The sequence below is a fragment of the Rana temporaria genome, chromosome 1 (assembly GCF_905171775.1).
Source record: "Rana temporaria chromosome 1, aRanTem1.1, whole genome shotgun sequence".
NCBI lineage: Eukaryota > Metazoa > Chordata > Amphibia > Anura > Ranidae > Rana > Rana temporaria.
Window position 1 is genome coordinate 232,750,151 of NC_053489.1, and position 25,904 is coordinate 232,776,054.

The 25,904-nt window shown below is 43.1% G+C and overlaps 1 protein-coding gene across 3 annotated transcripts in view; it reads left to right on the plus strand.

Annotated features, from left to right (window-relative positions):
* The window catches only part of TRPV4 (transient receptor potential cation channel subfamily V member 4), a 139,846-nt gene that overhangs the window by 41,034 nt on the left and 72,908 nt on the right, over nt 1-25,904 (plus strand). For 2 of the 3 annotated variants that reach the window (XM_040351657.1, XM_040351666.1), the window contains exons 3-5: nt 2,652-2,824; nt 10,897-11,049; nt 12,794-12,934. In XM_040351657.1, the coding sequence (XP_040207591.1) occupies nt 2,652-2,824; nt 10,897-11,049; nt 12,794-12,934 (467 nt within the window). The remainder of the gene's footprint in view (nt 1-2,651; nt 2,825-10,896; nt 11,050-12,793; nt 12,935-25,904) is intronic. The other variant, XM_040351675.1, reaches the window with a different exon arrangement.

Below are 25,904 nucleotides of genomic sequence, written 5' to 3' on the forward strand. Positions count from 1 at the left end.
GGGTCTCACAAGTCGGATCCTATGTTGCATCAGTGTGAACCCAGCCTAATAAAGGGACACATAGGTATGAGATCATACAAATACAATGTTGCTGGTTTCTTCTTAATCAGGTTGTCTTGTTTGTAGGCACCAGCAAACATTGTCAGCCAATAGATTTTAGGTAAATCGGCAGTTGGACAATTCAGAACATTTTGTCTGATAACTGTTTCTATTGAGGTAACCTGGCCCCTGACCCTGGAGTCTCTTCTTCATAGATGGTCCATGTGAGCATGCGTCACTCAAGCAATTATGCATGTAACCTGCCCAAAGACCTTTTCAGATGGTGTCTGCACCTCGGCTCTTCATCTGAGGTCTATAGAGAGCTTTTAAAATGCAGTTTTATGTTTGTTTGTTTTTTGTTTTTTTGTGCAATGGAAATAAGGCCCCATGCACACGAGACGCTGGTAAACGCGTGTTCAGAGGCATTTGGACAGCTTTTTCAACTGCCCCTGAACACATTCAATGTTATCCTATGTGTCCATGCACACAGTCACGTTTTTCTACGTTTTTCGGCAGTTGCGTTTATGCTCGTTTTTAAAGGTGACCTATTTTTTTACATTAGAAATCTCAAAAGTGATGGCAAATGATGAAAAACCATTAAAAAAACATAAAAAAATGTAATTGCTTGCATTGCATCGTGGACAATCCACAACTTGTGGCAGGTGACATGGTCAGGTGACGTGGCCAGTGGACAATACACAACTTGTGGCAGGTGATATGGCCAGGTGACGTGGCAAGTGGACAATTCACAACTTGTGGCAGGTGATGTGGCCAGGTCATGTGGCAGGTGGACAATCCACAACTTTCTGGCCAGGTGACATCGCCTGGTGATGTGGCAAGTGAACAATCCACAACTTGTGACAGGTGACGTGGCCAGATGACATGGTCAGTGGACAATCCACAACTTGTGGCCAGGTGACGTGCCAGGTGATGTGAACAGGTGACGTGGCAGGTGACATGGCAAGTGGACAATCCACAACTTGTGGCAGGTGACGTGCCAGATGACATTGCCAGGTGATGTGGCCAGTGGACAATCCACAACTTGTGGCAGGTGACGTGGCAAGTGGACAATCCACAACTTGTGGCCAGGTACCACAACAGGTACCACAACAGGTACCACAACAAGTGGACAATCCACAACTTGTGGCCAGGTACCGTGGCCAGGTGACCTGGCCAGGTGACGTGGCAGGTGACTTGGCAGGTGACGTAGCCAATCCACAACTTGTGGCAAGTGACGTGGCCAGGTGATTTTGCAAGTGGGTAATCTACTTGTGGCAAGTGGACAATCCACAACTTGTGGCAGGTGACGTGGCCAGTTGACATGGCAGGTGACGTGGCCAGTGGACAATCCACAGCTTGTGGCAGGTGATGTGGCAAGTGACACGCTAAATACACGTACACTGCTGCTCTCTCAGCTGCTACTCACTTTGGTCTCACAAAATGGCTGAAATGGTTAAATGATACTGTTTTTTGAGCTTAGGAAGGGTCTTATGATGTTTCTTAACTAAACGCTTATAAACGCAAACACAGTAAAACGCAGCAAAATTCGCGTCAAAACAGGCGTTTTAAACGCCAGTTTTTGCGTTTGAAAACGTGTGTTTAGATGAGTTTGCATCTGCGTCTCGTGTGCATGGGGCCTAACCCACAGACATGAGATGGTGATTGCACAATGCATCTGAAATACTTATATTTCGTTTTATCAAAGTGCATGTCTTGACACTGAACATTACTAACTGTATCGGAGAGAAAGCGATTTGGGTAAAAAAAAAAAAATTGTGGATATTAAATACCTCCCTTCCCATTCCTGAGAGCTTGGTTAGCCAGGGGCTCTCTAATAAGGTCATATCATAAAGTAGGGTATAAACGTTACGATTTTTTTTTTTTTTCAATCAGCGTATTAATCTCCCCTGCTGAACTGTTGTATTCTGACAGGGGGGACTCCTCCTCTTAGACTTTCAGCCATTGGCTGATTAGTTTTTCATGACAGTTGACCAGACCGCTGTAAACATGGACTAAAAGTGTTTTCAGTTTGTGTATACCCTGCTTAAAGTGATAGTAAAGCTTTGATTTTTTTTTTATTTATTAAAACAACAAAGATCTTAAGCTTACCTGCTCTGTGCAATGTTTTTTTACAGAGCAGCCCCGATACTAATCTTCTTGGTTCCCCCGCCTGGTGCTATGGGGGCATGCATGTGTCCATGTGACACACAAAGCAGGGCTCGTTCTGCCCCCAATTCTTCCTCTCTGGCTGTGATTGACAGCAGTGGGAGTCAGTGGCTCCTGCTGCTGTATCTGAGCCAATGAGGAGGGAGAGAGCAGAGAGAGCCTTGGCTCTCATGCGCATCACTGGATCGGGATCAGGCTCCAGTATCTATTTAGAATGGGGGGCTGCATGCAGAATGTTTTTTTACCTTACTGGATAGAATGCAGTAAAGTAATTTTTATGCCTTTTACAACCACTTTAAAAATGCTTCCCAGTTTGAATAATATTCTCTAGATAAATCTCATGTAGTGGAGTATAGGATAATTGTGAATGGAAGTAGAATAGCTGTATTTAGAATGTTGCTTTTTTTTTTGCTTTCTGTAACTCTAGTTTACCTACTTTGTTCTAGCAAGGATGCCGAGAATTCCGAGACTCCAAGTCCTGGCCCTCCTACAGTCATCAAGATGTTTAATAGACACATTCTTTTTGACGTTGTGTCACGAGGGGCCACATCAGAACTAGATGGTTTTCTACCTTTCTTGTTGTCCAAGAAGAAACGGCTGACAGATGAGGAATTTCGAGGTTAGGTGCTGACATTAAACAGTGTTTGGTATATCTTTAACTTCCCACCAAGCTTAATCTACAGGAATCTTAAGCTTTTAATGTTGGCATGTTCCAGAGTAAGCTCTTAACTCGACTGTACTTTCACAAGCTGCAAATATGATATCCATGTGGTGTATTATATCAAATATGTATACTTCTCAAACTTATCGATTTTACAGGGCTTCAATTTTTTTTATTATACGTTTTAAAATGTCTTGGGCCCTCACAACATAATGGTTTAAAACTTCGCACATTACTTAACTGGTCTACTTGCGCATAGCTCAAAGATCACATGACATTTGTGCGGAGAATAGTTTTTGATCTTGCTTAACCTCTTGTCTTTGGTTGACTTGAATCCCATAACACCTTAAGATGTAATTTCTCCTGATCACATAATTTCCTTTATTTACAATGGATATAAAAAGTTTACACACCCCTGTTAAAATGTCAGGTTTCTGTGAGAACTTTTTCCACCTTTTTTTTAATGTGACCTATGAACTGTACAACTCCATTGATGTGGGGGAAAAAAAACAATTTTTGGGGGGGAGAAGTAAAAATAAAACAATGTGGTTGCATAAGTGTGTACACACCATCTGATAACTGGGGTTGTTACTGTGTTCAGAATTAAGAAATTACATTCAAACTGTTAAATAGAAGTCGGTACACACCTGCCATCATTTTAAAATGCCTCTGATTAACCCCGAATAAAGTTCAGCTGTTTTAGTAGGTCTTTCCTAAAAAAAGAATTCTAGTCGCATCCTACAGCAAAAGCCATGGTCTGCCGAGAGCTTCCAAAGCATCAGAGGGATCTCATTGTTAAAATATATCAGTCAGGAGAAGGGTACAAAAGAATTTTCAAGGCATTAGATATACCATGGGAGACAGTCATCAAGTGGAGAAAATATCACATAACAGTGACATTACAAAGAACTATGTCCCTCCAAAATTGTAAAAAGACGAGAAGAAAACTGGTTAGAGAGGCTGCCAAGAGGCCTACAGCAACATTAAAGGAGCTGCAGGAATATCTGGCAAGTACTGGCTGTGCGGTACATGTGACAACAATCTTGTGTATTCTTCATATGTCTGGACTATGGGATAGAGTGGCAAGACGAAAGCCCTTTTTAATGAAGAAAAACATCCAAGTCTGGCTAAATTTTGCAAAACCACATCTGAAGTCTCCCAAAAGCATGTAGGGAAAATGCGTTGTGGTCTGATGAAACCAAGGTTAAACTTTTTGGCCATAGTTCCAAAAGATACGTTGGGCACAAAAACCCTGCACATCGCCAAAAACGCCATACCCACAGTAAAGGATGGTGGTGGCAGCATCATGCTTTGGGGCTGTTTTTCTTCAGCTCCAACAGGGGCCTTAGTCAAGGTAGTGGGAATTATGAGAAGAAACGAGAAACACCGCTCGGGTAAGTGAATTCAGATAAATAGGTGAGTAAAGTAAATTGAAGGACTCCTCTCAAGGGTGCTAGCCATGGCTCGTCTGCCGTACAAACTGCAAAAAGGAAGAAATGGCTGCACTCCAAGGTGATGAATATGAGTCTTTTTATGGATCCATCCAAGGGACAATGAATAAGCACATGATACTGTGTGAAACATGTCTGCCTTGATGCATTGATTGTTGTTTTTCCTGTGGTGGAGTGCAGCCGTTTCTTCCTTTTTTTCAGAGGGAATTATGAACCGTTCCAAATACCAGTCAATATTGGCACAAAATCTTCATGCTTCTTCTAGAAAGCTCAACATGAAGAGAAACTTCATCTTTTGGCATGACAACAACCCAAAGCATACATCCAAATCAACAAAGGAATGGCTTCACCAGAAGAAGATTCAAGTTTTGGAATGGCTCAGCCAGAGCCCAGACCTGAATCTGATTGAAAATCTGTGGGGTGATCTGAAGAGGGCTGTGGACAGGAGATGCCCTCACAATCTGCCAGATTTGGAGTGTTTTTGCAAAGAGTGGGCAAATATGTGCCATACCGAAAACAATTTGAGTGCTGTAATACAATCAAAAGGTGCTTCGACAAAGTATTCGTACACTTATGCAACCATATTTTTCCCTTTCGTCTTTCAGGACAGCCACAATGAGAGACATAGGCCACAATGAGAGACATAGGCTCCTCCCCTTCCTCTGGAAACACTGCGCCAGCCCATAAATTTCTCACTTTCCCTGCCGGACTTCAGTTGTTAGTGTTTCCTTGGGAGGGGAGACACTGTGCTTGGAACCAGGCCGGTCAGTCAGGAGAAAGAGGCCGCTTTTAGAACCTGGAGAGAGGCAGGGGCTTCTAGGGTACTATAGGTGCGGTACTTACCCACCATCTGGAGCCACCCCATCCTCGTCGAGCGTGGAGGCAGGCTGAGGGGGTCCCCTATGGCGTCCACAGGGCCGCAGCAGGGAGGCATCCTAGCTCTCCCTGTTTTTTTCTACAGGTCGCATTTTTGGGAACCAGCGGGCTGGACGGCGGGCGACGTCATATCTGGTGGAGGGCGGATGTTTCCCCTTTGACCCGCGACTTCCGGGTCGCGGAGCTGATAGGGGACCAGACACATGCTGGAGAGAGTCAGGAACGCGCACAGGCAGCGTGAGACTCCGTAGCAGCAACCACCTGCGGTCATGTCGGAAGCGGATGCTCAATCGACACCCAGTGACACTACCTCCAGCATTCCTAAGGTAAGAGTACCCTGGGGTGGGTTCCTCTCTACCTAGGAATGCCCCTCCATACATGGGTACTGTCTATGGGGGGGCAATCCCCCTGGGTGGTCAGGGGGTGGGAGGCTCTGATCTGTCTGCCCATTTTTTTTTTTTCTGCCCTTTTTTGTGTACATGTTTTTCAGAAAGCTACTGAGAAGTCAAAGTTGTCCCATACCTCCAGAAGGAAGTGTGCCTCCTGTAGGGATGTTCTAGGGGAGTCATGGGCAAAAGTCTTATGCAGGGACTGTATAGACACCCTAGTTAGAGAGAGGGATTCAGAGCGGGAGTCAGGACTAACTGCTTCCATAAAGGAACTCTCGTCCACCTTTTTATCCTTTTTAAGAGTCTCTTTGAAAGATTTCAACTCCCTTCTTATCCCGTCTCTCAGGATACAACCCCTCCGCTGGTTCAGGGCTCTGCACCTGCCAAACCTGCCACTACACAGAGGGCACAGGAGGCTTCAGGTCCTTCCGGCGTTGAACAGGCACGTCCAGATAGTGCTACCGATGATTCTCAGGGCTCAGAGGAGGAGGGCCAGGATGGGGAATCCGGCAAGCCCTCCAGATATAAGTTATCCCTGGATGAGGTAGAGGACCTCTTAGGGGCAATTTATACGACCCTCGGTATCCAGGCCGACAAAAAGACCTTAACCCTCCATGACCAAATGTATCAGGGTCTGGGGGAGCAAGAGAAAAGAATCTTTCCAGTACATGAGGTATTGGTTAAGAAGGAATGGGAGGATCCCTCCCGAGAGGAAACCCTTCTTTTCCAGGTCCCTTTAAAAGAAGGTTTCCCTTTTCAGAGGACCCGGCGTCTATTTGGAATAAGATCCCCAAATTAGACGCAGCCTTCTCCCAGGTCTCGAGAAACACTGACCTAGCGTTCGAGGACATGGGGGCCTTAGCTGATGTGATGGACAAGAGGATAGACTCCCTTCTTAAAAAGACATGGGACTCTACAATGGGTAATTTAAAGCCAGAGATGGCGGTTACAGTTGTGGCCCACAACTTGGAGCACTGGCTCAACAAGATCCAAGAGCACATTGAGGCCGGTACGGCTAAGGATACCTTGTCCTCCTTTCCCACAATCCTGCAAGGTATCGCTTATATAGCTGACGCCTCAGCGGAATCTATCCGCAGGTCGGCAGTCCTGGCTAACTCTGCCAGAAGAGCCCTCTGGCTCAAAACTTAGCCGGGCGACAGCGCCTCTAAGGCTAAGTTATGCGGGATACCCCTGACTGGTGACCTACTCTTTGGCCCAGGTCTAGAAACCGTTCTAGACCACATGGCGGATAAGAAAAAATCCTTTCCTCTCAAACGAAAGGCCCCAGTACAGTCAAAGAAGGGGTTTCGTCCGTAAAGACAGAGGAGGGCACCCAAGCCTGAGGGGCAGAAGAAACCTTGGACCCCGAAAGGCAGGGGCAGAGGAGGGGCGATTTTTCACCCTCCTGAACAGCCCGGCAAAAACAATGACTCTCCAGTCAGGGTGGGAGGAAGACTGGAAACCTTCTTCCCACAATGGGAGGTAATTTCTCCCAACCAGTTCATCCTGGGTGTCATAAGAAGGGGTTATCGCCTAGAGTTTGCAAGTCCCCCCCACCCCCCCCCCACCCGAGATACCTGATTACACACTTGCCCAAGTGCAGAGAAAAGTCCGAAGCCTTGCTTGGGGCCCTAAGGGATCTGGAAGACCAGAGCGTGGTCCGCAGAGTTCCGGAGGCAGAAAAGGGGAAGGGATTCTATTCACACATTTTTGTTGTGAAGAAGACTTCCGGAAAATTCAGACTAATCCTGAATTTGAAACCCCTGAATAGGTCAATCACCTACAAGCGGTTCCGTATGGAGTCAATATTCACAGTCAGGGCCCTTTTCCCCCACAACTGCTTCATGGTATCTCTGGACCTCAGGGACGCGTACCTACACGTCCCGATCGCAGAAAACTCTGTTTCCTGCAGCTAGCGGTAGACATAGATGGTTGTCAATTGTACACCTGCAGTTCCAGGCTCTACCGTTCGGGCTCTCCTCATCTCCCCGCATCTTTACCAAGGTCTTGGCAGAGCCCGTGGAGTTTCTGCACCTCCAGGGAGTGTCCATCATAGCGTACCTGGACAAACCTGCTCCTGTTCGCGGCATCCCCAGTACAGCTTTCCAAAGATCTGGAGATGACGATGAAAATCCTAACGGACCTGGGGTGGCTACTGAACTTGGAGAAATCCAGTCTCATCCCCTCACAGCGTATCACATACCTGGGATTCTGGTTGGACTCAACACTCTTAAGAGTTTTTCTCCCAACAGAGAAGGTCTTAAAGTTAGACAGAGCGGTGGCCCTCCTACAATGTAACCAGCAGGTCCCGATAAGATCTCTAATGTCAACACTAGGTCTGCTGACATCCACCCTCCCAGCAGTCCAATGGGCAGGACTGCACTTTTGCCCCTTGCAGGCCTTCATCCTAAGGGTGTGGGACCACAGTCTAGAGGCTCTAGACACCTTGGTTCACGTACCAGATCAAGTAAAAAGATCCCTCTGGTGGTGGAGGAAGGTTACAAACCTGTCGCCGGGTCGGCTGTGGCTTATCCCGGTATCTCGGGTAATAACCACAGATGCAAGTGGCAAGGGCTGGTGGGCTCACTTCCAGTTCACTGCACCTGAGGGTCCGAAAATCTAGAGATCGTCCAATTGGAAGGAACTGAGGGCAGTGGGGCTGGCCCTCAGATTTTTCCAAGAGGAACTCTGGGGACACCACACTGAGGTGAGGTCGGACAATTCCTCGGCCGTAGCCTACCTAAACAAGCAGGACGGCACGAGGAGCGGAGTTCTGTCGGCCCTAGCAACAGACATCCTGGGCTGGGCTGAGATCAACACTCTCTCACTCTCAGCAGTCTTTCTGAGAGGCGAGAAGAATGTGTTTGGCAGAGTTTCTCAGTCAGAAGCAACTGAGAGAGGGCAAGTGGGTCCTCAATCAGGAGGTCTCCAGTCTCTTGGTCAAGAGATGGGGACCTCCGGAGGTGGACCTCTTTGAGTCAAAAGAAAATGCGAAGGCCCCCTCCTTCTTTTTTTTTTTTCTCTCTAAACAGAGGAGAGGGAGCACTTGGGGGTGGACGCACTGTCCCAGAGCTGGCAGTTCAGAATGTGTTACGCATTCCCACCGCCGATATTATTGCTTGCAGTGCTGAGGAAGTTTCAGTTGGAAAGCACTTCCCTGATCCTAGTGGCACCACATTGGCCCAAGAGGGCTAGGTTCTCATTACTTAAGCAGCTGGCTATAGAACCTCCCCTTCTCCTACCGCCCCGAGAGGTTCTCCTCTCGCAGGGCCCAATTCTCTGCCCTCAGGTACACAAGTGGATACTAGCGGCCTGGCTACTGAGGGCATCCTAAGATCCAAAAGATTTTCACAGAAATTAATTGCCACCCTCCTTAATAGCAGGAAGGAGGAGACTCGCCAGATCTACCAGAAGGTTTGGCTTTGCTTTAATAAGTGGTGCATGGGTCGCTCCTGTTCAGTGTAGAGCCCCACAGCTATTCTGGAATTCCTGCAGTGTGGCACATATAGGAGTCTTTCCGTAAGTACCCTCAAAGGACAGATCTCGGCACTTAGTGCATGCCTAGAAAAACCATTGGCCTCTAACCCCTGGGTAGTCAGGTTTTTCAGGGCTCTCTCCGGGCAGAGACCAACTCAGGCCCCACCATTCCCCAGCTGGGAGCTGTCCTTAGTTTTACAGACCCTCACGGTTCCCCCCTTTGAACCTTTTAGTCAAGTGTTTTCTAAAGGAACTGACCTTTTAAAGGCAGTATTTTTGGTTGCAGTGACTACTGCTAGGAGGGTCAGCGAGATAGAGGCCTTATCTGTTAGACCCCACTTTTGTGTTGTTTTTCCAGATTGGATCATTTTAAAGACCGATCCAGCATTTTTACCCAAGGTTACTTTGAAATTCCACAGAAGTCAGTAAGTAGTTCTACCTTCCTTTTGTCCTAACCCCACAGGTGAAGGGGAGTTGAGGTTTCATACCTTAGATGTCAGGAGATGCATCCTGCACTACCTAGAGCTTACTAAGGAGTTTAGAAAGTCGGACCCACTATTTGTTTTGTTTTCGGAGGCCAGAAAGGGTTACAAAGCGTCTCGACGCACTATTGACAGATGGCTCAGGGCAATCATTGGACAGGCATATACCCTAGCTGGTAAGGAGATCCCTACAGGGGTAAAGGCACACGCTACCAGAGCTTTGGCAGCTTCTCAGGCGGAAAAGACTGGAGCTACGCCAGAACAGATATGCAGGGCAGCGACATGGTCCAACTTCCCCACTTTTGTGAAACCTTACAGAGTGGACCTGGTGTCGTCAGGTGAGCAAGCCTTTGGACGAAAGGTTTTGCAAGCTGTAGTCCCACCCTAGTTGGTAAGTGCACGCTTATCCTCTCATTGTGGCTGTCCTGAAAGACGAAAGGGGGAAAATTAGAGTTACTTACCGGTAACGTCTTTTCCAGTAGTCTTTCAGGACAGCCCTAGTTACCCTCCCTGAGATTTGGGGGGCCAGAATGCAGCATGGTAATGAGTTTTGATGGTATGTTACTAATGTTTTCTTGTGTCTCCCCAGCTGGCCGGAGGTGATCTTGTAAAAACTGAAGTTCGGCAGGGGAAGTGAGAAATTTATGGGCTGGCGCAGTGTTTCCAGAGAAGGGGGAGGAGCCTATGTCTCTCATTGTGGCTGTCCTGAAAGACTACTGGAAAAGACGTTACCGGTAAGTAACTCTAATTTTTATTTTTTTATTTTTACTTCCCTCCACCTAAAAGATTTTAGTTTGTTGTTCTCTGTTGCAACTGAGTTGTACAACTTAAAGGTCCTATTTAGGTGGAAAAAGTACTGAAATTATTGTCTCATTTTTTTTATATCACAGAAACCTGACATTTTAACAGGGGTGTGTAAACTTGTTACATCCACTGTATACAGCTACTTTATTACATGCCCCTCAAGATTAATACTTGACATAGTTCCTATGACACTACAGAGCATGCTCATGATACCTGTTATATATATTATAACAAATTATTTTCAGTGGCATTTACTTTTCTGCCTAGACAGCCTTTTACTACAATATGTGTGTCCACTTACTTAAAGTAAACCTGTCATGGGAAAACCACAGAAGCTGCAAATGTTGACCTTTCCTTCTGAATATGATACTTGTCTGGCTGATAATTTTGCATTTTTAATAGGCCTCCAACCCAAAGACTATATATATTTTAAGTATTAAAAGTTAAATTGCCTATGTCTTGTACCATTCCAAGATGTTATACAGTTAGTAAAAGCAAAGTGTTTTGTTCTCTGGGTGTTCATGTTCTTTGTTTGTTTTATTTATTTTTAGAGCCATCAACAGGGAAGACTTGTTTGCCCAAAGCTCTACTAAACCTAAGTGGTGGCAGAAATGATACAATACCAGCGTTGATGGATATTGCGGAAAAAACAGGGAATCTCAGAGAATTTATCAACTCCCCTTTCCGAGATGTTTACTACAGAGGTGAATGCTACACTGAGTGGTTCTACAAGGCAGGAAAAAAAAAATATATAATAAAAAAAATAAATATATATATATATATATATATATATATATATATATATATATATATATATATTACAGTGTGTGTGTGTGTATATATAATATTTATTAATAGAGAAGATCGAACACTGTACATCCTTTGGCACCAGTCAATGTTTTTATGGGTTCTGGAATACTGTTCTCATTATGGTATTTTGATGATAAAGCTAGCCAAACACATGCAGATGTCTTTATATCACAGAAGACAGTAGTTGCTGAGAATGATAGTAGCCGCAGCATGATTTACTCCTGATTTGGTTGATTTGTCTTTGCAGCATTTTTTGTTTGTAATGGACAGTGTGCTTAAAGGTGTTGTGAAGGCAGAAGGTATTTTATCTTAATGCATTAAGATAAAAAACCTGTTTGTAACAGTCACCCCTGCACCCCCCCTTATTACCTACCTGAGCGCTTTCTCTCTCTAGCGATGTCCACGATCCCCTCAGCTATCCAGGACACTCCTCCTGATTGGCTGAGATAGAGCAGCGGTGCCATTGGCTCCAGCGGTAGTCAGTCAGCCAATTGGGAGAGAGGGGGTTGGGCCAGGTCGGGGCTCCATGCCTGAATGGATACACGGAGCTCTGCCTTGGGTGCCCCCTGTTGCAAGCTGCTGGCTGTGGGGGCACTCAAAGGAGGGAACGGCTAGGAGCAGCAAAGAGAGACTCGAGAAGAGGAGGATCCGGGCTGCTTTGTGCAAAACCAACTGCACAGAGGCGGCAAGAATAACATGTTTGTGGTGTGTTTGTTTTTTTTTTTTGTTTTTTTTAACAAGCATTTAAAATCACTTTAAATGACAGATCTTTTCTAACGTGCTAAAATTTTCTGTAGCTGATATTTGTATTGGCAGTGTTTTTGTTACTTAAAATCAAATATTACTTCATTATTACAACCTGTGTACAACTCCAGCTATGGTCTTTCTTGCATACTTGCTTTACAAAATGAAAAAAGCCCATTCATATAAAATATAATGGGTCCCACAAGGGGATTCCCTGACGTGCTAGTGGACCAGGTAAACTGCAGCAAAATGATTTCTGTGTAAACCGACACTTGCAGTGAAGGACTGGCACTAGCCACACTACTTCTCACATCTCTGCAGGAAACTATAGAAAGGGGAAGCATAACCGGCACACAAGGGGAATGGATTCCATCCTATAACTACAAGATGAACAAATTTCACAGAAGAGGCTAACTTAAAATTCCTCAGTAGACTAAAATACAATCTAACGTAAAGTTGATCTTGCAACATCACCCTCCGTAGATAACAAGGATAACTTGCCACAAATTTGTGGCAATGCTGAATCGTAAGTCTGTTGACGACATCGCTGCTCCAGCCAATCGCAGCGCTGGAGCGGCGATACCCAGAAGACACGCAGAGGCAAGATGACCTCTAAATCGGCGTGGACCAGGTAAGTTCCACACACTTCGTTTCAAGGTAAGTATTTCATAATGAGCTAGAATGCGGTGCATACTAGTTCATTATGGCTTTTGCTTTTCAGGTGTAAATAACAAAAAAAAAAAAAAACGGCAGCGGGTTTACTACCGCTTTAAAACAACAAGGGCAGAAGATTTAATAGATGGAAAGATGAAAAAATTGACTGAAGTTCCGCTTTAAGATACCAGTGAAACTGCATATTCATGTGTTTTTTATTTAATTTTTTTATGTTTTCAGGCCAGACTGCTCTTCACATAGCTATAGAAAGACGCTGTAAGCATTATGTGGAGCTGCTGGTGGAGAAGGGAGCTGATGTCCATGCCCAGGCCAGAGGGCGCTTCTTTCAGCCCAAGGATGAGGGTGGATACTTCTACTTTGGTATGTGTAACCTTGGTCAGGATTTTCGTTTTGCTTTTTAAAAATTGTGTACATGTATTTTAGCAAACTGTTGCCGTTATACTGATTAAACACAATATTTTGCTTTAGTGTGTGTGTGTGTATATGTATGTATATGTGTGTGTGTGTGTGTGTATGTATGTATATGTATGTGTATATATATGTGTGTGTGTGTGTGTGTATATGTGTGTGTGTGTGTGTGTGTGTGTGTGTGTGTGTGTGTATATATATATATATATATATATATATATATATATATATAGTGTTTGCCCATTTTGCATGAAACTTCAGTGTAAAACATTACGGCCAATGCTGATAGGTCTGAAACAAGAAATGTATCAGTTTATGAAACTTGCCTGCTATTATGAGTATTGTAAGATAATGGTACCATCTCCTACTACTAGGATACATAAAATTAGCTGTGTAATCTTATTTGCTTCAACATGAAGAGTTATTGCTTAATATTACAAGGCACAGGGCTTGTATTCATACCATCAATTAAATTGAACAACGGCAGAAAAAAAAATGTTGCTAGGGCCACCCCTAGTGCACGCTCACATAAACCCACCCGTTCTGAGACTTTTTTTTTTTTGTGTCCTTGGGTGATAGACCTTTTCTGCTTTTTGTATGTGTTTTTATTGTTAACCATTCTTTCTGTCTTCTGACACTTCTATTCATTTCTGACTGCTTATTGACCTGGACTATTTAGCAGTTTTCAGATTGGTACCCCTCAATGTTGCACCTTGGGGACCATAACTGGACCCCACTGTGTGAGACGGCCTGTAATGTTTTTTTCAGGCACTGGATCCTGCAAAGTGCAACGTGTAGTTAGCAGGGTGCTATACAGGACCATGGTCCATCTTCACCCTATCGGCAATCCCTTCACTCTAGCAATAGAGGATCACAGGTGCAAGAGAGCTGATACAAAAGGGACAACTAACATGCATTCTGCTAATGGCTTACAGGAAACTCAAGGGAGATGGCTATTTCCATGTCCTATTATGACACAGCTTCCCTCTTCTTATTTTAGCTCTCTCTCGGGTGTGCACCATACAGCCTATCTTACCAAAACGTGGGTTTCCAGGGGCAAAAAATGCTACACGTCCTCACTAGGGTTGTCACCTCATCCCTTTAAACCCAAACACATATAAATTACACAGGTTCTGAGGCTGAGTAAGGTGGTAATTAAACTAACTTGATGCCGTATCTGCATTAAATTGGCCTGTGTAATTCATATGTGTTTGGTTTTAAAGGGATGAGGTGGCAACCCTGGTCCTCACCCCCCTCTGACTCTGATCTTGAATCAGAGATGGAACTTTCAAAGCGCTGCAAATAAGAGCTGTAGAAAAATTATGCAGACACACAGATTGTAGTGAAAGCTGCAGAGGATTTATAACCCCTTTATTTTATGAGCTTCTGGCTACCTTACAAAAGCTCTCTACTGTGGACATACTGATTGGCGTGGCGTGATCAAGTCTAAATAAAAGCATCGAATCCTCCACAGCCAAAACTAGTCCTTGTGGCCACTAAGAGGCTGGCAAAGTTTAAAAAAGCCCTTTCCAATCCATGCACGGATTGATTTTGCATTTCATGAGGATTGGCCTAATCTAAAAGGATAAACAGACAATTCTTTCACCGCTCCAGGTGAGTCTCGTGGATCATCAAGGGTAGTTTGAACCACCAGGGTGCCGGCAATGCTGATTATAGCAAAAAAACGAAAAGAACTCTGGACAGCCGCACTCCAAAATGACTTAAAATAAAGTTGGTCTTTTAATGTAAAAAGTACATACAGGCACTGCAAACAACGGATACAGAATGGCCGACGCGTTTCACGCTGCAATTCAGCGCTTAATCATGGCTAACATAGGTTCACACTGAAAAAACATATATACCCATACCACCATCATGTGAGAAAACATTCGCCAATGGCGAGGCTAGATCAATTAAACAATAAGACAGTTAATTGCATACATATTAAAACCAATTTATATGGAGCAGGTGATGTAACCTATCTTGCAATTAACGTGTTAAAGTGAAGAAAAAAGACAAAAACAAAATAAAAACATACATATGCATGGGACATGTGAATAGACAAACCACACCTATATGTCCCTTAGGGTCTCCAAATAGGCAGAGTAACCATTGTGACCCATGCGTGACTCCACTTAAAGTTATATTTATGTGTATATAAAATTAGAGACAAAAAACAAAAAAGAAAATATAAATAAAAAATAGGTAAATGAAAATAAAATTTCATTTATTGTGCATTGTGAGAGACACAACTATTATAAAGATATATATAGACACTCCTGTGTAAAATTGTGAATATACCCATCGAACTGTGTCCTGGGGGTGAAGATTGAAGTGCTTCTAAATCTTTTACATTTTATTTTTTATTTTTTATTTTTTATGTGTATCATTTTACATTTTTTTATATTTATCTTTTGTTATTAAGTTTTTTAGAATTAATTATCTAGTGTTTTACTATATGTGTTTTTCTAAGACAGAAAATGAAAAATAAAATGTTGAATATAGAGGATTATCGTAATCAAAATTAAAAAGATTGGCTTCTGTGTATTTGTGTTAATACCAATATCTTATATTTTATTTTATTTTTATTCTTATATGTAGTATATCAACTGTGACTTAGTGCTAGCAGGCATATAGTGGAAGTCATGATCTAATCCATCTAATTTATATGGTAAACTCGAGAAAATTGCTCTAAGTCATGTGTTTCAAACCGAAAATATATACATGTGGAGATTGCAACTGTCAAGGTATAGCTTCTGGCCTCTATATGTCTAGTTATGGGCCGAAAGTTGAAGACATAGTACTCATATAGTGTGAAAATTAATTGTCGGGAAACAAGAGCATGGCTCTCCAATACAGGAATCAATATCTAGAACACAAAAGCATGACTCTCCAAAAGGCTGTACAGGTGTAAATAGGGTTAATATCCTTCTCATAAACAGAAATTAAATGAGTATAGAACAAGCTCGAGGAGCTTATCAAAAAAACGGGAAGGAAGAGAACATCCCCTGTACATAAGAGTTGACAATAATTTATGACTGATGGTTGGCATGACCGTAACTTGATCGAGATCACGATCTGGTGTATTGTGTCCATAAAACACACAGAATTTGTGTGTATGGACATTAAGTCGACAGTGGTATAACACTGTGGGACACTATGGATGATCGATTTATCATAGGGACCCCGATCGTGACTCTCCAGAAGGCCGAAATGTAAAGCCAATGGGGGCAATAATGCTTAGTGTATATTATCCAGTATATGTAGAACTAAGCTAAAAAATAGATCATGAATTTAAGAAAGATGTGGTTATGATGTATGTTATGGGGGAGAACATGTGGTCCCCGTAAAAAGAAAAAGAAAAAAAGGGAAAAATGGTGATGGATATAATGTTCCGTAAATTGGGCTTCAAAGAAGCTCCGTTGGAACCGAAAGGGGGGAGGGGGGGGGGGGGTTTGGGTCTTTAGTATCGAGTCGGGACACAACATGAGAAATATTCCCATGTGGTGCAGAATGTTATAAAATAAAGTATGTGAAAATGGAGATTGAATGTCAATTAGCAAAAACAAGGTAGATGAAATAACACAGACACTGTAATGGTGACTATGTGACCGGCCAACTAGACTAAATGGAAGTCCATAGTAAGTGCATCGGTTAAGATAAAATTGACATCCAAAATGAAACAGCCATATCAGTGAATACTATAAATACAGATATGTACCGATCCGTCCCTTCTCCCCTCCTAGCAGAACCCCTCTGCATCTCAAAAGAAGTTTAGTAAGGAACCCGATTGATGATGGGTCTACATGAAGGTGAAGTGCAGCAAAATGATGCATATACATCGGACCCACATGAAAACTGGTCCATCTATGTTCCAATATGTACCTGTGTTGTGCAGTGTCATTGACACTGTACAGCATATATATTAAAGACCTAGTATATTAAGGCAGTATTGTGAATAGATAAAAAACAGTCACTATGTGTGAAGTAATATAAGCATGTGGAATGAGGAAAAGAGGAGGGGAATAAAAAATATAACTAAAGAAATACAAAGAGAATAGATAAGGAGAGGGCATGTATGTCCACGAGAGGAGGGAGAGAGACAAAGGCGGGGAAGGAAGGCGATGTTCAGTCATGATAATGAGAGACATCCCAATCAAAGTTAAGTCCCCGCGGCTGTCTGCAGTCAAGATGGAAGATCCAAAAAACTTCTCGTTTACAGAGAAGCTTGAACTTATCTCCTCCTCTGGGTGGACACACTACCCTCTCCATACCCTGTATGGATAAACTGGAAATGTTTTTGTTGTGTGAATTGTTCCAGTGTTTAGCCACGTTAGTGTTGTGGTTCTTCTCAATGTCGTATAAATGATCACTAAGTCTATCCCTTAATCTCCTTATGGTTCTTCCAACATACTGGACATGACAAATACTACACGAGATAACAAACTACAAATTTTGTATTGCAGTTAACGTACTGTTTAATTTTAAAATCTCTGCCGTTGGAACATGACTGAACCGTGTTGCCAGTGCCTATTAAAGGACAATATCTGCACCCATGAGTGCCACATTTGAAAGTGCCAACAAAGTCAAGCCATGTAGGGGAGGCAGATTGTGAGACGAAAAGGCTGGGTGAAAGGACACCCCCTAAAGTGGGGGCTCTACGGCTCACTGATTTGATACCCTCAGACAGAATAGACGCATAAGTGCTGTCACTATAAAGGACAGGTAGGTACTTATTAACAATGTGTTTGATCTTATGGTACTCTGTACTGTAGGCTGTAGAAAAAAGAGGGGCAAATCTATGAGCCGAAGACCCAGTCTGGATGTCTTTCACTCGTTTTTTGGCCAATAATGAATCTCTAGATATAGTGTTAACCCTACGTAGGGCGTTGTTAATGACAGTTGCTGAATAGCCTCTGTCCCTAAATCTAAGCGCCATTTGGTCTGCCTCTTTTAAAAAATCATTAGGAGAAGTGCATAGCCTTTTCAAACGTAGAAACTGTCCATATGGGATACTATTGATGGTATGTATCGGGTGGGATGAGTCAGCTCGCAGCAAAGCATTGCCTGCTGTACTTTTCCTGTAGAGTCCTGTGGAAATACTGCCATTAGCTCCTGTGAGCGTTACATCCAGGAACTCTATGGTGGTAGTTTGTAGATTACCCGTGAATTGCAGATTCAGCTCATTATCATTGAGATATTTCAGCCATTCGTTCAGATCTGCAAATTCATCAGATACGATAAGTAGCAGGTCGTCTATGTAGCGACAGTATAGGATGGTATCTAGGCGGCGGGGGCTGGTATCCCCAAAAATGCGGGACTTTTCCCACCATCCCATGTACAAGTTAGCCAGGGATGGTGAGAACTTGGCCCCCATCGAAGCCCCGCATCTCTGGAGGTAGCAGACCCCGTCAAACATAAAAAAATTATGTGTAAGTAAATAACGTAAGGCTGAAATAATAAATTCCTGTAGGGCAAGCGAATGCCCCTGCCCCAATATCTTTTAATTTACTATCTCGGTTCTATCCGCTGGGTTCCAGGGGCAGTGAGCTTGATTTATATCAGAAATTAGTGGAGAGAGATCTTACTCACCTGGCACACAGATGTCATGGTATTCCGCACCCCTCCAATTTAACACACTCCGAGAGAGAAGCTTTGACAGCACTAAGCTCTAACCGGGACATTGTCATCAGAAATGCAGACAAAGGGGGTGCGGTTGTAGTTCTGGACTCTTGTATGTATAAGGCTGAGGCCATGAGACAATTGTTAGATGTTTCCACATATGAATGCCTTAACAATAACCCTACCGTTAAATTCACACCAGATCTAATATGTCTTTTGGATAGGGGCGTATCTGCCGGCATTTTTTCAGAGTCTGACAGCAAACTTTTTGTTCCTGCACATCCTATTTTACCTGTTTTTCATTATCTGCCCAAAGTACACAAGGGGTTTACACCCTTGACTGGCAGACCGATTGTGGCCGGCATCGGATCGCTCAATGAGCGACTCGGTGAGTGGGTGGATGGTCAGCTGCAGCCACTAGTGTCCATTCTTCCGGGGTACCTTAGGGATACCAAGCATCTTCTATGCAAATTAACAGGGGTTCCCTGGGGGCACGGATACAGGTGGATGAGCTTTGATGTGTGTAGCCTTTATTCCAGCATCCCACACCATCTGGGATTGCAGGCGGTGTCCTATTTTTTACAGCAGTCGGGATGCCATTCGCTTGCCCTACAGGAATTTATTATTTCAGCCTTACGTTATTTACTTACACATAATTTTTTTATGTTTGACGGGGTCTGCTACCTCCAGAGATGCGGGGCTTCGATGGGGGCCAAGTTCTCACCATCCCTGGCTAACTTGTACATGGGATGGTGGGAAAAGTCCCGCATTTTTGGGGATACCAGCCCCCGCCGCCTAGATACCATCCTATACTGTCGCTACATAGACGACCTGCTACTTATCGTATCTGATGAATTTGCAGATCTGAACGAATGGCTGAAATATCTCAATGATAATGAGCTGAATCTGCAATTCACGGGTAATCTACAAACTACCACCATAGAGTTCCTGGATGTAACGCTCACAGGAACTAATGGCAGTATTTCCACAGGACTCTACAGGAAAAGTACAGCAGGCAATGCTTTGCTGCGAGCTGACTCATCCCACCCGATACATACCATCAATAGTATCCCATATGGACAGTTTCTACGTTTGAAAAGGCTATGCACTTCTCCTAATGATTTTTTAAAAGAGGCAGACCAAATGGCGCTTAGATTTAGGGACAGAGGCTATTCAGCAACTGTCATTAACAACGCCCTACGTAGGGTTAACACTATATCTAGAGATTCATTATTGGCCAAAAAACGAGTGAAAGACATCCAGACTGGGTCTTCGGCTCATAGATTTGCCCCTCTTTTTTCTACAGCCTACAGTACAGAGTACCATAAGATCAAACACATTGTTAATAAGTACCTACCTGTCCTTTATAGTGACAGCACTTATGCGTCTATTCTGTCTGAGGGTATCAAATCAGTGAGCCGTAGAGCCCCCACTTTAGGGGGTGTCCTTTCACCCAGCCTTTTCGTCTCACAATCTGCCTCCCCTACATGGCTTGACTTTGTTGGCACTTTCAAATGTGGCACTCATGGGTGCAGATATTGTCCTTTAATAGGCACTGGCAACACGGTTCAGTCATGTTCCAACGGCAGAGATTTTAAAATTAAACAGTACGTTAACTGCAATACAAAATTTGTAGTTTGTTATCTCGTGTAGTATTTGTCATGTCCAGTATGTTGGAAGAACCATAAGGAGATTAAGGGATAGACTTAGTGATCATTTATACGACATTGAGAAGAACCACAACACTAACGTGGCTAAACACTGGAACAATTCACACAACAAAAACATTTCCAGTTTATCCATACAGGGTATGGAGAGGGTAGTGTGTCCACCCAGAGGAGGAGATAAGTTCAAGCTTCTCTGTAAACGAGAAGTTTTTTGGATCTTCCATCTTGACTGCAGACAGCCGCGGGGACTTAACTTTGATTGGGATGTCTCTCATTATCATGACTGAACATCGCCTTCCTTCCCCGCCTTTGTCTCTCTCCCTCCTCTCGTGGACATACATGCCCTCTCCTTATCTATTCTCTTTGTATTTCTTTAGTTATATTTTTTATTCCCCTCCTCTTTTCCTCATTCCACATGCTTATATTACTTCACACATAGTGACTGTTTTTTATCTATTCACAATACTGCCTTAATATACTAGGTCTTTAATATATATGCTGTACAGTGTCAATGACACTGCACAACACAGGTACATATTGGAACATAGATGGACCAGTTTTCATGTGGGTCCGATGTATATGCATCATTTTGCTGCACTTCACCTTCATGTAGACCCATCATCAATCGGGTTCCTTACTAAACTTCTTTTGAGATGCAGAGGGGTTCTGCTAGGAGGGGAGAAGGGACGGATCGGTACATATCTGTATTTATAGTATTCACTGATATGGCTGTTTCATTTTGGATGTCAATTTTATCTTAACCGATGCACTTACTATGGACTTCCATTTAGTCTAGTTGGCCGGTCACATAGTCACCATTACAGTGTCTGTGTTATTTCATCTACCTTGTTTTTGCTAATTGACATTCAATCTCCATTTTCACATACTTTATTTTATAACATTCTGCACCACATGGGAATATTTCTCATGTTGTGTCCCGACTCGATACTAAAGACCCAAATCCTCCCCCCCCCCCTCCCCCCTTTCGGTTCCAACGGAGCTTCTTTGAAGCCCAATTTACGGAACATTATATCCATCACCATTTTTCCCTTTTTTTCTTTTTCTTTTTACGGGGACCACATGTTCTCCCCCATAACATACATCATAACCACATCTTTCTTAAATTCATGATCTATTTTTTAGCTTAGTTCTACATATACTGGATAATATACACTAAGCATTATTGCCCCCATTGGCTTTACATTTCGGCCTTCTGGAGAGTCACGATCGGGGTCCCTATGATAAATCGATCATCTATAGTGTCCCACAGTGTTATACCACTGTCGACTTAATGTCCATACACACAAATTCTGTGTGTTTTATGGACACAATACACCAGATCGTGATCTCGATCAAGTTACGGTCATGCCAACCATCAGTCATAAATTATTGTCAACTCTTATGTACAGGGGATGTTCTCTTCCTTCCCGTTTTTTTGATAAGCTCCTCGAGCTTGTTCTATACTCATTTAATTTCTGTTTATGAGAAGGATATTAACCCTATTTACACCTGTACAGCCTTTTGGAGAGTCATGCTTTTGTGTTCTAGATATTGATTCCTGTATTGGAGAGCCATGCTCTTGTTTCCCGACAATTAATTTTCACACTATATGAGTACTATGTCTTCAACTTTCGGCCCATAACTAGACATATAGAGGCCAGAAGCTATACCTTGACAGTTGCAATCTCCACATGTATATATTTTCGGTTTGAAACACATGACTTAGAGCAATTTTCTCGAGTTTACCATATAAATTAGATGGATTAGATCATGACTTCCACTATATGCCTGCTAGCACTAAGTCACAGTTGATATACTACATATAAGAATAAAAATAAAATAAAATATAAGATATTGGTATTAACACAAATACACAGAAGCCAATCTTTTTAATTTTGATTACGATAATCCTCTATATTCAACATTTTATTTTTCATTTTCTGTCTTAGAAAAACACATATAGTAAAACACTAGATAATTAATTCTAAAAAACTTAATAACAAAAGATAAATATAAAAAAATGTAAAATGATACACATAAAAAATAAAAAATAAAATGTAAAAGATTTAGAAGCACTTCAATCTTCACCCCCAGGACACAGTTCGATGGGTATATTCACAATTTTACACAGGAGTGTCTATATATATCTTTATAATAGTTGTGTCTCTCACAATGCACAATAAATGAAATTTTATTTTCATTTACCTATTTTTTATTTATATTTTCTTTTTTCTTTTTTGTCTCTAATTTTATATACACATAAATATAACTTTAAGTGGAGTCACGCATGGGTCACAATGGTTACTCTGCCTATTTGGAGACCCTAAGGGACATATAGGTGTGGTTTGTCTATTCACATGTCCCATGCATATGTATGTTTTTATTTTGTTTTTGTCTTTTTTCTTCACTTTAACACGTTAATTGCAAGATAGGTTACATCACCTGCTCCATATAAATTGGTTTTAATATGTATGCAATTAACTGTCTAATTGTTTAATTGATCTAGCCTCGCCATTGGCGAATGTTTTCTCACATGATGGTGGTATGGGTATTTATGTTTTTTCAGTGTGAACCTATGTTAGCCATGATTAAGCGCTGAATTGCAGCGTGAAACGCGTCGGCCATTCTGTATCCGTTGTTTGCAGTGCCTGTATGTACTTTTTACATTAAAAGACCAACTTTATTTTAAGTCATTTTGGAGTGCGGCTGTCCAGAGTTCTTTTCGTTTTTTTGCTATAATCTAAAAGGATACACACCAGTGGCTGTTCGTCCATAGAGGGCGCTGGAGCGCCGCCCCCTCTGGCTCTCACCGCCACTGAGTGAAATAACATAGATTCATGCATTGCACGAATCTGTTATTTTCGCCGCTGCCGCTGTTATTCAGATGGTCGGCGCTCAATGTCCGGCCATCTGAATAACGCCAGCTGGTTGGCTGTAGGGAAATGTCTATCAAAGCCAGCGGCTCTGATAGGCTTTCCCAATACAGCCCGGAAGCTTATTCTCGGAGCGCACAGACTGTACGCCCCTTGAATAAGATGACAGGCGTCTCAGCCAATCAGGTTGGCCGGTTCTGGCTACCAGTAACCTGATTGGCTGAGACGCCTGTCAGTCATCGAGGGCGGGAGAAGACATCGTGGGACGTGGATGCCTAAAACCAGTAAGGTAAGTGCCGTGCGGAGGGGGGAGAAAGCAATTTACAGGGCACAGTGGGGACAATTGGCACAGTGGTGACCATTAAAGGGCACAGTGGTGACAATGGATGGCACAGTAGCTGCGTTTAATGGCATGGCACAGTGGTGACAATGGATGGCACAGTGACTGCGTTTAATGGCATGGCACAGTGGTGACAATGTATGGCACAGTGGCTGCGTTTAATGGCATGGCACAGTGGTGACAATGGATGGCACAGTGACTGCGTTTAATGGCATGGCACAGTGGTGCGAATTGATGGCACAGTGGCTGCGTTTGATGGCATGTAACAGTGGCTGCGTTTGATGGCATGTAACAGTGGCTGCGTTTGGGCACAGTGAGACTGCAATTTTTTTTTTCTTTGCGCCCCCCCCAAAAATTTTGAGCACCAGCCGCCACTGATACACACTCCTCCTTAGCTTTTTGGTGAAACTTATCTTATGGAAAAGAAATTTTAAAAAGAAATGGGCTGTTCCGTTTTGTAGAGCCTGTCATTTTAGGCTTCCACAAACACCTTACCGGTCCTTTTGAGGGTCTTCCATCTTTTGAAGATTTATTTGATAGGCATTTTAAAAAAAGTTTTTGGTCCTTCATATCAAGCCCAGCTCCTGCAATTAATGACTGTTCTTTTGGACAAAACAAATGAATTGGGAGCATTAACAATAACAGCTGATGCCTTCTGCCTTCGGCAGGCCATAAATCATTTGATTTTTCAAGCTTTACTGGCTGGGGGAATATTTACAACTCACTAATTGTCCAGGAGACTCCTTAGAGAAGTTGAGACTCCCATCAACTTTCTGAAACTGAAAGCCGTCAAAATAATTCTACAGCACTGAAGCCTGCTTCTGCAAGGTTACCCAACATTACCACAGCAGCAGCCTACACAAACCATTGGGAGGGCACCAGAAGTCCTAAAAAGCCCTAAAACAATCAAAGTTGATCCTCTTCTTGGCAGAGATTCACATTCAGCTCTATCTGCCATCCGCATTCATGATGTGGGCAATTGGCAGGCAGGCTTCTTAAGCCAACAACACATAGACCCAGGGTAATAGTCACTGCCCCCCCCAGATCCCCCAGACTCTCTATAAAAGTTGGGGAAACTCACTGTAAAGTTGGGAGACTCTCTGCAATCCTCTGACTTATCCTTATATACCCAATAGTTCAAAATGTCAGAGCTAGGCCAGCACCAGGACAGTATGTGAACGTGACAATTGGCTAAAATGTGGCAAGACAAACAAGGCCAGGGGTTTTGCTACACTAGAAATTCAACTGTATAATTTTAGAGGCACATAAATTTCCGGGAGAGAAAAGGCTTGGACGCAAGGCTGGTGTTACAGTAAATGAAAAGCATACTGTGCCAGACACTTCAGAAAGGTGGTGGTTTAATGTATCCAGGTAGAATTGTCAAAACTGCTGACACTAAAATTAAAATAAACACTCTGGTATATCAAATAGAAGCAGGACAAAGGATGAGCTGCTTGAATAGACCAATTTCATATTTTTAAGTGCCAAGAAAAGATGCCTGTCTTAAGGGCCGTACACATGGGCAGAATATTAAGTGGCATCGGCCAGTTCAATAGAAACCGGCCGACATTCGGCCCGTGTGTATGGCAGCCGGTCTGACGGAAGATGGCTGTTCAGCCAGCTTCTGTCGAAGGGGCATGACCAAAAAAGGCTGAGAGCATTGACTGGTGGGGGCTGTCTCCCTGTCGGAACACAATATCTCAGCGGAGACACTGCTGTACTAACATTGCATAGTTAGTACAGTGGTTCCACCCGAACACTTTAGTTTTTTTTCGTTCAGCCCACTGGGTTGAACAACAAAAATCTAATGGTGTGTACTAGGCTTTAGTGTATATGAGAGCTGTAACCTGGGACTTACTGCAGCAAAGTAAAACTGTTGGCGTCAGTGGCAGTAATGGTATCTTACAGCTTTTGTGTCGGCGGCTAAAATAACCCCCCCCCCCCCCACTCCAACACTGTTGTCAGTAGATGCAGTAAAAAAAAAACAGCATGTATGTCGGTCCCCGCAATAACAAACCCCCTACAGTGGTGCCAGTGACTGTAATAACCCCCAGTTATTTGCACCAGAGGCCACAATTATAACCCCTATCATTGATGCCAGCTATCAGAATAAAAAAGGCAGCATTGGCCACAATAATGAGCCTCAGCATTGGTGTGTGCTATTTCAATCCTTCTCCTTTGAGGCCTCATGCACACTGGACGTTTTTGGATGTTTTTACAGGTGCTGTTTTTGTAGACGTCATTAAACTCTCCATCATGTTATCCTATGTGTCCATGCACACATAGGCTGTTATCGGCAGTTTTGGGCAGTGGCGTTTTTGAGCAGTAAAAAAAAAAAAAACTAGTGAGTTCTAAGACGTTTTTCAGCTGTAAAAATGCTCTAACGCTGATAAATGTTGATAAACTAAATTCTCTCTCCA